Source organism: Tasmannia lanceolata, unplaced genomic scaffold (genome assembly GCF_043159265.1).
Source record: "Tasmannia lanceolata isolate RefF3 unplaced genomic scaffold, GAP_Taslan_0.1 ptg000013l, whole genome shotgun sequence".
In the NCBI taxonomy this organism is placed as follows: domain Eukaryota; kingdom Viridiplantae; phylum Streptophyta; class Magnoliopsida; order Canellales; family Winteraceae; genus Tasmannia; species Tasmannia lanceolata.
The window spans coordinates 47,895,189-47,908,585 of record NW_027518690.1 but is presented as its reverse complement, the minus strand read 5'-3'; the positions used below and the strand labels follow the sequence as shown (position 1 = coordinate 47,908,585).

Here is a 13,397-nt window from a genome sequence, read left to right as displayed (position 1 = left end):
ACAATTTAAGTGGGTTAATATGTCAACAAAGTATTTGAACAATTGGGTTTTCCCACTCCTGAATTCCGCTTCCAGTCCAGTCTTAGGTATAAAAAATGTGTCATAAAGACCAAATACATTGCAGATAACCAGTCCAACATTAACAAAGTTTAAGAACACAAAATTGAAGTAGATCTAAGTTCAGTAAGTAGTCAGGAACAAACAACAACAACAAAAAAAGCGAGTGAAAAAACTACCTCTGGACATTGAATGGAACCATTTTGCTAGAGTTCACAACATAAAAACAATTATCTAAAAGTAATTTACTAACTGCAAAATGAGTCACTTATCCATACTATTAGCTACATTGACAGCATCAAGATAACCATAACCACATTTAGCACATCAAGTCCCAAGAACTTCAAAAACACAATCCTGCATATTCTATGCCCTACTGATAGTCTCTGTTTGGCATTGGGGGCAAATCTCTGCCAGGCACATCTCTTCCCTGGTAAGCATCACCACTCGGCATATTACCCATGCCTCTGTTAGGCGTGTAGCTGCTCTGGTAATCTCTGTTCGGCAAGCCTCCCATTTCTATATTGGGCATTCCCTGGCTTTGATAGTCTCTGCCTGGCATTCTACCCATTTCTCTGTTAGGCATGTCCCTGTTCTGATAATCTCTGTTAGGCATGCTTCCATAACTGTTGGGTGTGTCCCTGTTCTGATAATCTCTATTGGCAATACCCCCTGCATCTCTGTTAGGCATATCTCGGCCATAATATTCACCACCTGCCCCAGTTTCTCTATTAGGCATACCTCCAACCCCAGGCATTGGAGGCATGTCTCTACGAGGCATGGTATTTTGCACATTTTGATTGGGCACTGGAGGCATGTCTCTACCAGGCATATGACTTTGCATATTCTGATTGGGCACTGGAGGCATGTCTCTACCAGGCATCGGGTTTTGCATATTTTGGCCATCCTGATTTGGCATTGGAGGCATGCCTCTGTTTTGGAAATCGCGGTTCTGCATATTTTCTCTTCGCCTTTCAAAATTCCTCGATCGATCGAAGTTACGAGGTCTGTCATTGCGCCTTGATCTCTCATTTGCACGTGCGTTGTTTCGAACCCATTCCTCATGGTATTTAGGATCATAAGGAACAGCTTGCCCATCTATAAAAGGCTCCCCTGCCAAAGGAAATCCAAATAAAAGCAATAAAAGTTCAGATTTAGAAATTAACGACGACGACATATAAACCTTCACAGAGCAAAAAACAGCTTTAAAACAAGGGTGGGCTGGTTGTTGCACGAGAGAGCAGCCACATAGGCTCACTTTTCAACAGATTTTGTCTTATTCATTTACTTCATTTGACGTGGCTGCTCTCTCCTGCAACAGCTGGCCTGCGAAATGTATTCTGCAATGGTCCCCAACATATCCCTGAAAACAATTAAGTGCACAAGGTCTAGGAGCAACAAAGATGACGATTAACTTGGCATGCGGAACCTAGGCTCTGTTTCACGAATCTTCCAGATAAAGCCATGAGATCAGCTAGCTAATTCACCCACATTTTTTTATGACATGTGAAGACAGGTTACTCAGGTTATTTTCCAAGCTTGGAGTGTATCAAACTATTGGCACCAATCCTCTTTTTAAAGACTTTAGGACTTATCGAACTATCTACATCGTTTTAAATACTCCGTGATAAAAGAAAAGTCAGTTCATATAGAATTCAACTAACCAATGGATACACAATTACACGACACCGCTATCTCCCATACATACATGCTTTAACAAAACACACACAGAATGCATGCATAAATAAATGCACAAAAATGCAAATGAGTACACATACAGATGAAGACAAATTTTCTGTTTATAAATGTAAAATGACACATTGTGCAAGAGATCTTTCCGGAATTATTTCAGGGGAAGAGGACTAGTTTCGCAAAAGAACCCATTCCTAGACTCACCTCCGTAATCTTTATTTTTAACATCCAAGTACGAATCAGGAAGAACCCACCGAACTTTCGGCAAAGCTGCACGAAACCCAAATTCAATGTCAATTACATTCTCAAAATTCAACAAGGCAAAAAAATGTGACAGTACAAGTAATAGTGGTCTTACTCTTAATCTTGTATGAAAGTTCCTCTGAGACAATGCATCCAAAAGCAAAGTAGTGCCTAGTCGATACGGAGTATAACGATTTCTTTGCTTCTTCTTCACTGTGAAAATATATTAGTTACAGAAAAAGAAAACATCAACAAATAGAATCAACAGATTGAAGTACAATAAAAGGTAAAAGGACATGCCGTGATAATGTAATATCATACAGAGGTGGGTGGGGGGGGGGGGGGGGGGGGGGGGGGGGAGCGCATGCCGCGATACCATGTGGTGCAATAAACATATTCTAATCTCTATGAGATAAAATTATAAACAAATATGCTGCAACTTAATCCAAAATCAGTGAAAATTACATTAGAAAATTCACAAGATACTGGGAACTATTCAAGATGAATGCATCCACAAGGAAAAACCTCAATATTTGATATTCAAATTCGGTAGAAGAAAGCATGTAAAGAGCTAGAAGAATATAAATTTTTCAGTTCCTTCCAAAATACAATGGACAGATGTGAGAGAGGAGAGAGAGAGAGAGAGAGAGAGAGAGGGCATGCCACGATACCATGTGGTGCAAGAAACATATTCTAATCTCTAAGAAATAAAATTATAAACAAATATGCTGCAACTTGATCCAAAATCAGTGAAAACTACAATAAAAAAAATCACGAAATCCCAAGAACTATTCAAGATGAATGCATCCACAAGGATAAACCTCAATATTTGCTTAAATGACTCAAATTTGGTGGAAGAAACCATTTTAGGAGCTTGAAGAATATGATTTCTTTCAGTTTCTTCCAAATACAACGTACAGTCTTAAGAATTCAAAGAAAATGCTACAATTTATTTATTTTCGACCCCAGCTAAATGCCCAAAGAAAAGGCCACTCGGAAAAAAAAAAAAACACACACACACACTTTGGGCCTCTTTGGATACTTCTAAATTTTTTTTGAAATGGATACTTCTAAAAATTATTTGCATATAATCTTATATACAAGTGATTTTGAAGTCAAATATGGAATTTTTTCAAAACCCGGAATTTATCTAGGAAACCGGGGTGGCACCTTAAATTTTATTAATAAGAAAATTTTAAGTATGGCTATTTGCAAATAATGGTTGATACATTTAATGGCTTCCAAAGAGTCCCTTATGTCCCATTTGCAAATAATTTTAAATCAAAGTAATAGTATTTGTAAATAAAAACTAATTTTGGTGGCATACCACGAGGCCCTTATGTTGGAAAGTCGCCATGTTTACCACGACCACTAGTTACCTAATATAATTAGGTTTTTTAACTGTGGTGGGGACGCAAAACGTGAAAGTGTTTTTTAGGTTTTGTAAGGCCTAAGGTATAAAAAAGCAAGAGAGAAGCTTTTTTCTCTAATGCTCCGTTTGGTTGCCGGAATTTTTTTGAGTCATGGGACTTTTGTGGAATTTCCGCAGGAAACCCACGTTTGGTTGGTGGGCCCAAAATAATCCCAAGAACCAAAATAACCCCGCACGAAACCCTAGGAAGGAAAAAAAATACTCCCAGGAACCAAAAACAAGCTTGCAAAGAATTTTTTTCTTCCCAACAGTTCAAGCAACCAAACAAAGCATTTTTTTCCCACCATAGTCCGGTCAACCAAACATGGGATTTTTATTTTACCGGGATACTTCCAGGGAGTTGTTTTTCCCACCAATCTCCCAGGAAGTTTTTTGTTCCACAAAAATCCCAAGAACCAAAAAAATTCCGCCAACCAAACGGAGCAAGTGAGAGGCTCTTTGTGTGGCGGCTACAAAGAGGAGACAAGATGGAGAAAAAGAGAGGGAAAGGGAGAGAGAAGAGTGCTTCTTCTTGGGTTTTTTCTATTGGGTTTTCTCTTGTGAACGGTCTTGGTTGAGAAGACAAGGAAAGGGTCGCGACTTATGGGTTTGAGAGTTTGCAAGTTAATCCATTGTAATCCTAGTAGTTCTATTTTCTCATAGTGGAGATCATGTCCTTGCCCGTGGATGTAAGCATCTTGGCCAAACCAAGTAAAATCTCGGTGTTCATCTTGTGGCTTGTGTTTTTTTCTACTTTTCCATTTATTTGTGCATGATCAGATCGGATTTGCCCAGCGGATTTTCTCAAGAAGTTGTGGTATCAAAGCTTAGGTTGGAGCGATCGTTGTGGTTGGGGAAGTGATGGCGTGTGTTGCGATTGGATCGTGGTTACAATGATCGTAGGAGGGTAGAAATATTGTTCAAGACATTCTCGTTCAAGGTGGAGCTTCATATCAAGGGTGATATGAGATTGCGGTAAAGTTGACTTCTACCGAATTTAACATTGACAGGTTCAACGAAAAGGTTAGTGATGTGATCCGACCGTTGGATCACCATTTTATTATATTTACACTTATTTATTTTGGTTTATTTGGACTTATTTGACATTATTGGATTATCCTAGAAGTGGGGGATGTCCACATCATCTAGGGGCCACCGTTGCACACACGATTTGAAAGAGATGGCAAGCACAAAACAAAAGGGCGAACTTGAGAGAATGCCGGTACATATGACTACCATAGAGCACCAGTCAAGCTTGGTTCCGTATTTATCGAGTTGCCCCTTACGTCTTTTTTTAGTTAGTTTTGACTATTATGCCAATATGCTATTAATTCCTTTCGTTTGTGATCAGGGTTATTGAAGTCTTTTCACTTTATAACAAGTGAAGCTAACAAAGAGGGCCCACTAAAGACATATGTGTGTGTGTGTGTGTGTGTGTGTGTGTGTGAGAGAGAGAGAGAGAGAGAGAGAGAGAGAGAGAGGGGGGGGAAGAGAGCCCTAGCTTTTGATTATTTTTGTGAAAGAAAACCAAAAAGGAGCGCCAGCCTCCCTTTTCTCCACACTTAGGGCGTGCACCACTTCCTTTTTCCCCTTCGAGGTATTCCCCTCCCTACCTCAACTTCTCTCTTTCGCCCTTCTCTCACGGTTCTCTCTCTCACTATTCTCTCTCCTCTCTCTCTCAAAAGTTTCTCTATATTCTTTTTCTTCTTCCCATTCTCGATCTTTCTATATTTTTTTCGTTAGTTCTTCCATTCTCTCTCTCTCTCTCTCTCTCTCTCTCTCTCTCACACCCTCTTAGTCTCTTCTTTCATACTCATTCCATCCCTTACTTGGAGGCACAATATTGTCCGGAGTTATGGAACGCGACCACGGGCTTCTCCCCCATTCTCTTAGTTTCTTTGCTAGCAAGATTCAAAGTGAATGGACTATTGCATTTTTATGGGGAGATTTTTCCTTGATTTCAGACCCCTTTTGCCTTTAGGAACCCGTAAGAACCTTACCGATAAGTTACCCTAGCATATTTTGAGCCTTTTGTCATTTTCTAATAAATTTATATCTTTCTTTAATGTTATGGACAGCGCAGAATCAACGAATAAAGTCAGTTATTTGAGCCTTTAAATCCTATCTTTAAGTCATTTATTTGATATGTTCAATAACTGCTTGAAGTAGAGGTATTTATCATTGATGGTCCGTTGCTTATAGTTCATTTCATGCTTTATTTATGCTGAAATTTACCATTAAATGTTTCTCTATTCGTTTTTGAGTTATGGATGGTTGTATGGATATGAAGATTTAGTCTCATTGAGCTCTTAAAATCCTGGTAGTTATTCACGAACCTCCGGGTTTGCATCAGTTAGCTTCACCCTATGATAGACGAGGGTGAAGGACATCCTTGTTCAATGGAGACTGACTAAGGCATTGACAGGGAAGGATGAGAAGCCGGAAAAGATGACGGATTTGAGTGTGTTGGATGTTCTTGTCAAGTTCTGATGCAGTTGGATCCGGAAGTGTTATTCGACGATCTCGGAGATCAGTAGATCTGGAATTTTTCCTCTTTTTTTTATATTTTTTTTGTGTCGAATGATAGATCTCGATCTACGCCACGAGCGAGGGGACGCACGAGGTCGATCAAGCACGGAATCGTTGGATGCTTTGATCTACGCACGAGTGAGGGGACACACGAGCTCAATCAAACGCAAAATCGGAGTGATGACATTCTTCAACAAGAAATTAAGAAATGAAAGATATGGAATCAAGATTAGAATACTAATCTCTAAATCCCATGATCCTAAGAGAAAAGGTGAATGATAGAGAGAAGAGCCAAGCTCTATCTCAAATTTCTCCCAAAAGAGAATCTTTCCAAAAATTTCAATTCTAAAACTTCTAAAAATGATAAGTGTTGGGGGCTTTATATATGCTAGCCCATTACAAAGATTTCCTAAACTACCCTTAATGAAACTTGAATGACTCCAAACTACGCCTACTAATGCAAAAGACATTAAAGCACAATTACAACTAAAAAATGACCAACTACGCATCAAATGGACATGAACTAATGGAAGGAAGAAAGAGCTATGTATGAACGAGCTAATGTGTATATAGGATGCTCTTGCATCAGGTACCTCCTCCTCCCCCCCCCCCCCCCCCCCCCCCCCAATGTTGTGTGTGTGGGAGGGGCAGGGGGCTAGTGTTCCTAAGATCTTGATTGATGACTTGTTGGAAACGACGTGGCGAGCACATGTGTAGGGTCTCTTTCGCAGTTATAGCAGAGACATGTTTCCATGTTGCAAACGATGACAGGGCGGCAATTCTTGCATTGGGGAGGAAGGATCGAAATCCCTCTCTAGGATTAACTAGGTGAGTCAACGAGTTGGCAGCTACACTTGAGCATTGGCCGCTTTGATCAAATCAGGCGGACATCAAATTAGAAGCAGGGTGATTTGATAGTGTGTAACTAGTACTTCAGAAGGCCAATGGCGGTTTGCGGCGACAGTAGACCAGTGCCGACATTAGTGTAAAATCTTTATGTGGCCAAAAAACAAGTGAAGGTGGAGATTGTTGGAAAGTTGCCCTTTTCCTACCACCACTAGTTATCAGTGTTTCAAAACACGGATGCGGGTTAAAATGCGGTCAAAGAAAATCCTTATTAACTCAACACAATGCGGCCGAGTACTTGGTTGATGCGGTCATAACTCACGATAGTCAAAGGAGATTTTATTGACTCTGTAGGGGAAAAAGTGGAATGCGACCAACGGAAAAGGGAGTTGACTCGGAGGAGTCCACAATAACGTGGGGTAGTTTTAAAACTATGCCTAATATAATTAGATTTTCTGATTGTCGTGGGAAGGCAAAATGTGAAAGTGAGTTTTTTAGGTCTTGTAAACCTAAGATATAAAAAGGCAAGAGAGAAGCATTTTTCTCTTGACAAGAGGCTCTTTGTGTGGCAGTTGTAAAGAGGTGACTATAGAAAGAAAAAGAGAGAGAAAGGGAGAGAGAATAGTGCTAATTCCTGGGTGTACGATCATAGTTGAGAAGACAAGAGTTGCGTTTTGTGGGTTTGAAAGTTAATCCATTGTAATACTAGTAGTTTTGTTTTCTCATAGTGGAAGATCATGTGCTCGCCCGTGGATGTGGGCATCTTGATCGAACCATGTAAAATCTTGGCGTTCATCTAGTGGCTGGTGTTTATTTCCACTTGTAAGCAAGTGGTTTTGCAAAACAAAAAAACAAAAACAAAAACAAAAGAAAAAGAAAAAAGTCCTATTATTCTTTTTTAAAACTACAATCAAAATGCCCTTAGATTCCTCCCTATTTACAACCCATGCCATCCAGCTTTCAAGTACAAAACCAACCCAAAAGTCACTCGAATTTACAAGGGAATGCCACTCAAACCTAAATCCGAAAATCAACCCTTCCTTTGCCCATTTTTACAAAAAAAATTCCCAAATACGACCGAATCTTGCCCAAAAATTGTATGATCTCAATAAAAAGGCAGCCTTCTCAAAACCTACCTATTTTGTGAATTTACCCTTGCTCTAAGCACAAAATCCATTCCAAACGGAAAAATCCCACAAGAGTCTTGCCCTAAAACACCCATTTTCCATTCGAGGAGATTCAAATCTCCTCCAAATCCTTAATCATGACCAAAATCCTTGCTCTCATACCATGTTTGCTTTAAAATCACACCCAATCTAACTTTTTAAAAATCCTTGATTGATCCCCAAAATGGTATCCTTTCCGCTCTTTTGCCTATAAATACCCACCTTTGCAACCCTCTTAACCACGAAAAATTCAAGAGCAAAAGCTCCCCTACAAGTTATCAAGCCCTTTCTCTCCCTCTCTCGAGCATTTTATATTTTCTTAATTTTTTCCTCTTTATTTCATTGTTTTTCACAATTTAACACGCTGGGCAGCAGTTTGGATGCCGTCTTCACGGACTTTGACATCCCATACGACCCTCATCTCAATTCCTTCCCCTCCTCGCCCGGGCACAAGGCATAGTTGGGCAGTCATCTCTGCAAAACAGGGATGGCCCAAATTCAATCTTTTCTGATTTAACATTAGTTACACTTATAATTTCCAACAGTTCAAACACTGATGGCTGAGATTTATTTGAAATTCATCTCTTTCTGATTTGATCATGAAGTTTGTTATATACATTTTCAAGACTCCTGGCTTGCTTCTTTATTGCCTCAACTATCCTGATTTAATACCCATTCTTCTCACTGTTCAAACACTAGACATTTTCGTACTCATGCACGTAAACTGATTCATTTAACCATAGAAGCACTAAGCGGGTACGGAGGCTTCTTTATTGCCTCAACTATCCTTATTTAATACCCATTCGTCTCACTGTTCAAACACTAGACATTTTCGAACTCATGCACGTAAGCTGATTCATTTAACCATAGAAGCCCTAAGCGGGTGGGGAGGCGGGGAAGCGTGGGGTCTAGAAGAGTCTAAGGTTGGGAGCATCGTGGGAGTGTTAATGTGATATTTTCATCATGTCTTTCAAAGTTCAAGTACATAAAAAGTAGTAATTTTTAACCATCTTCATGTAAATCTTAAGTACATCAAAAGTAGTAATTTCTAACCGTCTTCATTTTCATGCCTTTTTTCCTCATGCCTTCTGAAGATTTGCCTCCGTGCTTGGTTCAATGAAGTACTTTAAACAGTTGGAGGAGTTTGATGCAAGTAAGTTGGTGATGTGTTTACTAATGGAGTAATAGGAGCAGGTTGGGAGGGCCATGGGAGCAGTTTCCATATCTTCGGGATCGTGCTCCCTGCAAGTTAGGAGCGGCACCCTTAGGGAAGATTCTTGCTTCTAAGATTTAACTACTGTGCAAAAACCAGATTTCTTTAAGGCCTAACCTTGTCCTAACTTTGTCTCTTTAAAAATTCACACTAATTTGAAAAAAAAAAAAATCGGATCTGTGGATCCCCATCACTAAGGTTTCTAAAACATTTACCTTAAAATCTGGACTGTTTTGTTATGCATCCATCCCGGTGATACATTCAAACTTTGGTTACAGAATCCCCTTCTTTATGCACTTAGGTTTAATTCTTTATTTCCATATTTTAGACCATTGGTCAGTTAGCTGGTTTACTATTGATGCTGTTGCATCGTCTTATCATTCAGCTCTCAGAATTCCATAGCCATTATCAACCACATTTAAGATTTCTACCTAAACAACCTCCTGTTGCTGTTTTGTAGTGTCAAGTTACACCCATTTTAATTATACTTGTCAAGCACCCATTTTACATCATATCCTACTTCTGCATGTGATTTAATTTTGCTTCTCCATTTGATGTTATCCCATATCTACTCATTCTGGACTTTGGCATAACCCATCATAGAAATTACCTCACTAACACTGAATTCTACTTACTGCCAAGTCTTTAAATTTTGGCCTAATTGAATACTTAGTTCCCTAGCATATTCATCTCTAGCTATATTCAAGAGCTCTAGATTTTGCTCTGCATAACAATTACAAATTCTGCCTCATACACCATATTATTAATCCATTGTAAAGTCTGTTATGCCATGTCTCTGTGTTGATGCATTTCTAGAATATGTAACTCAAACTTCAATTATTGTGTGAATCAACCTACTCACTTGTATCTTGAATTTCAGCTTCAACTTGGTTTGGTTCTAACTTTATATAGCATTATGAAGCAATCTATCACATTGTTTCATTGAGGAGTTGTCACGAAGCCTCTCACGAAAGCTAACAAGCCTTCGTTGTTGCTACATATACAAAGCACATTGTAACTGGCTCCTTTAAACTCACATAAAAAAAGCTAAGACAGCCCAAAGGGGCCCCTTCAACGCTGCATGTCAACCTCTAAATTCGTTGTCACAATCAACAAAACTTCGGCGCTGCCTCAATCTCGCCACTCCACGGTCAAGCCAAGCTCGCCTTAAGAGATTAGTATCTTGAAACTTACCGCGCATTTAACTGACGAATTGCATACCCTGTTCATAAGCCACCCAATCTAAATACTAAAGCTTGATTATTACGTCAACACCTAAAGTAGGATTAATTAAACCTCAAATCAAACTCAACCCTTTGGACTCCATTTCAAACCTCAAAGGCCCCAATCGAATTAGACTCAAGTTTTAAATCTTGAATTCTCCTCCATTAACAGTATTGAAACTTCAAAGTTGACCGTTACTTAAAGGCCAACTCTATTCTTAAAGGCCCTTACTTATATCTAAAATTTCGAACCCCCCAATCTAATTAGACTCAAGTTTAACATCTTGAATTCTCCTCCGTTAACAGTATTGAAACTTCAAAGTTGACCATTACTTAAAGCCCAACTCTATTCTTAAGGCCCTTACTTATACCTAAAATTTCGAACCCCCCAATCTAATTAGACTCAAGTTTAAAATCTTGAATTCTCCTCAATTAACAATATTGAAACTTCAAACTTGACCATTACTTAAAGGTCAACTCTATTCTTAAAGGCCCTTACTTATACCTAAAATTTCGAACCCTTTCCCACTGGCATTTAAAGCTTCACCAATTCCGAATTCAAATATTTGAAATTAAAAATTTACTAGTTTTCACCACTTTTCCATTTATTTGTGCACGATCATACCGGATACGTCCGGCAGATTTTCTTAGCACCTTAGACATCAGAATTACAATGGCAAACTCATAGATTCAGTGAAAAAAAATCTAACTCCTAGCCACTGCACTCACTTTAGAAAAATTAAAAACAAGAACAGCATGAGAAACAATCTCTTCTCAAATATACCCATTGAATAAAACAAAAACTAAACCACCCTCTTCCTAGCATTAAAATCAATAATAAAAATCAACAATAAATCAAGCCAAAAGTAAAATCCTAAAAGCCTAAACCCAACGAAACTGGAAAAAAAAGCTCATTGAGAAGTAGAGAATCATAAAAACCAAAACCCTAACCTTCCGAGCACCGATGCGAGTGTCTTGATATAGCTGTCAATAATCTCATCTCTAGTAGGGTTCCCATCTGGCGGCTCCATGACCACGAGCCAGTGCTCAAAATCGCATCCGTCTAAGAGAATCGTCTCCTTTGGCGGACGATTGCTCCAGTTTGGCGAAGGATCGTTCAAAGACGATGTAGTCGGACGCGTCGACAAGCATCGGAGACTTACATCGGCCGGAATCCTATGGAATTCCGTCAAGGCTACGAGAGGACGGAGACAAAGAACGGAAAAGGAGCGAGCAAGATGAGGGAGAGGGAGAGAGACAGAGGTGTGGGAAGAAGTAAAGGAGCGAGAGAAGAAGATAGAAGATATGGACAGAGATGAGGTGAGAGAAGGCTTGGATATTAGGGTGCGAGTACAGAAGGAAAACGCCATTCCAAAACCCTTAATGCGAAATGAAAAACCCTGGATGAGGAAGAGATTGCGGCTGATGATAATTCACCCCCTATAATACGTATTCGCCCCTTGACGTGATCTGACGTCAAAAAGAAATCTTATCGGCTGATAATATTTCACCCCTAAAGTACGTATTCGCCCCCCGCCTTTTAACGTGATTTGACGTCAAAAAAGCGTTAAAGTTGCCCAATGTTGGGGCGAATGCGTACTCCGGAGGGTGAAAATATCTTCCATTTTCTAGATCCCACGTGGCACATGTAAATGGGACCCGGAGTTTTGATGCGTTCAAAATGACAATTCGTGAAAATAAAATAGTTGAAGGCATGTTTGGTAGTGATGAAAAATATTTCATGGAATCCATGCCGTTCTAGTGGGACAGAGGAGCTGAGTGAGGAGACTATAAGGGGAAGATGGAATTTTTTTCCATCTCATACTCTCCTCACCCATTGTTCTCTTAAAACTCTTTCTCACCAGCCCTCTCTACTCTCTCACGTTTGGTACATGCCCTTATTATATCCCTTTAGGAGCCCCTCTCAAAGTACAAAGTTTATGCTGGAGTCCCTAGTATAAATGAAGCACGCACTTTCCCTTTTTAGTCAATCTATTTCAACTAACTCCCTCCCATGCTTAAACCTTAACGTCGGACATTTTAATCTAATGAAATGGATGACGCGGTGGCATGCTGGAAATCCTAAGTCTTTACTTGATTCACTACTTAGTCATGTATATCGCATTCCGAAGTGATTTATTAATCTACTTATAAGTCGTTTCATGGCCGTTTCATCTATCATTTTACTGTGGAAGACAAGTTTTTTATGGTGCAAGGCATTACAATTATGTGGCGGAGGTGCCACCCTTGATATTTGATCCAACAACAGCTCACTTTTGGAGAAGCTGTAGTTGGATCAACTATCAATGGTGGAAGACTATATCGGTCTGTTTTGTACTTTTTTCGTTCATTAATTCTCCATTGACATCTTATTCAAGCTAGACTAGGAAGACATTTCATCTGGGGTGGCTGCTCTCACATGCAATAGCCCATCCGCAAAATGCCTTCTGAGATGGTCCCTAAGTGCGGATGTATGCAACAGCCCATCCGCATAATGCCTTCTGGGATGGTCCCTAGGAAATCCCTTCCATTCATTCTATTGAGTTGTCCATTGCCTCTCGTTGAGCACATTCCTTGTAGTCCAAACTTAATTCATTAGGTATGGATTTCAAGCAAAGTGATGCTCCTAGAAAAGTATTCAAAGTGGAATATTAAGGTCATGTTCCGTCAGTGTTGCAGCAAGAACCCGCCACTAGAAATCCAGTTACAAGAAACTACTCAAAACAAACACCAACAAATAGCTCACGGTAACAGTAAGCCACGGAAAAGGCCCCAAAAGTTTGAACATTAAATCAAGTGTGCAATGAAATTAACAACAGAAAAAAGAAAACAAGAAATCAAGAGACACAAGAGATTTACGTGGTTAGGCACTCACCCTACATGCACAGGCAATCCGACAAGTAAAAATTCACTAAGAATGGGAAATTAAAAACAACGGTGAAAACTCTTTCCTCTCCAACAATGGTGAAAAACCAATAAACACCTTATCCTTGCAACCCAATCAAAAAGCCAACACT

At 39.6% G+C, this 13,397-nt stretch overlaps 1 protein-coding gene across 1 annotated transcript; it reads right to left on the bottom strand.

Annotated features, from left to right (window-relative positions):
- Nucleotides 1–148: 148 nt before the first annotated feature.
- On the bottom strand, nucleotides 149–11,803 carry LOC143890379 (uncharacterized). The gene is made up of 4 exons (XM_077395026.1): nucleotides 11,332–11,803; nucleotides 2,108–2,205; nucleotides 1,954–2,019; nucleotides 149–1,170 (listed from the first exon to the last, which is right to left on the bottom strand). The coding sequence occupies exons 1-4, from the start codon at nucleotides 11,748–11,750 to the stop codon at nucleotides 431–433; spliced, it is 1,323 nt and encodes a 440-aa protein (XP_077251141.1). The 5' UTR covers nucleotides 11,751–11,803; the 3' UTR covers nucleotides 149–430.
- Nucleotides 11,804–13,397: the final 1,594 nt, after the last annotated feature.

What these genes read in the sequence shown, in the direction of transcription:
- LOC143890379 (XM_077395026.1), bottom strand. Translation starts at nt 11,750, where the DNA reads ATGGCGTTTTCCTTCTGTACTCGCACCCTAATATCCAAGCCTTCTCTC. An exon ending in ACTTTCATACAAGATTAAGA is followed by an intron (nt 2,020 to 2,107) that starts GTAAGACCACTA and finishes GGTTTCGTGCAG; the next exon opens with CTTTGCCGAAAGTTCGGTGG. An exon ending in TAAAAATAAAGATTACGGAG is followed by an intron (nt 1,171 to 1,953) that starts GTGAGTCTAGGA and finishes TTCCTTTGGCAG; the next exon opens with GGGAGCCTTTTATAGATGGG.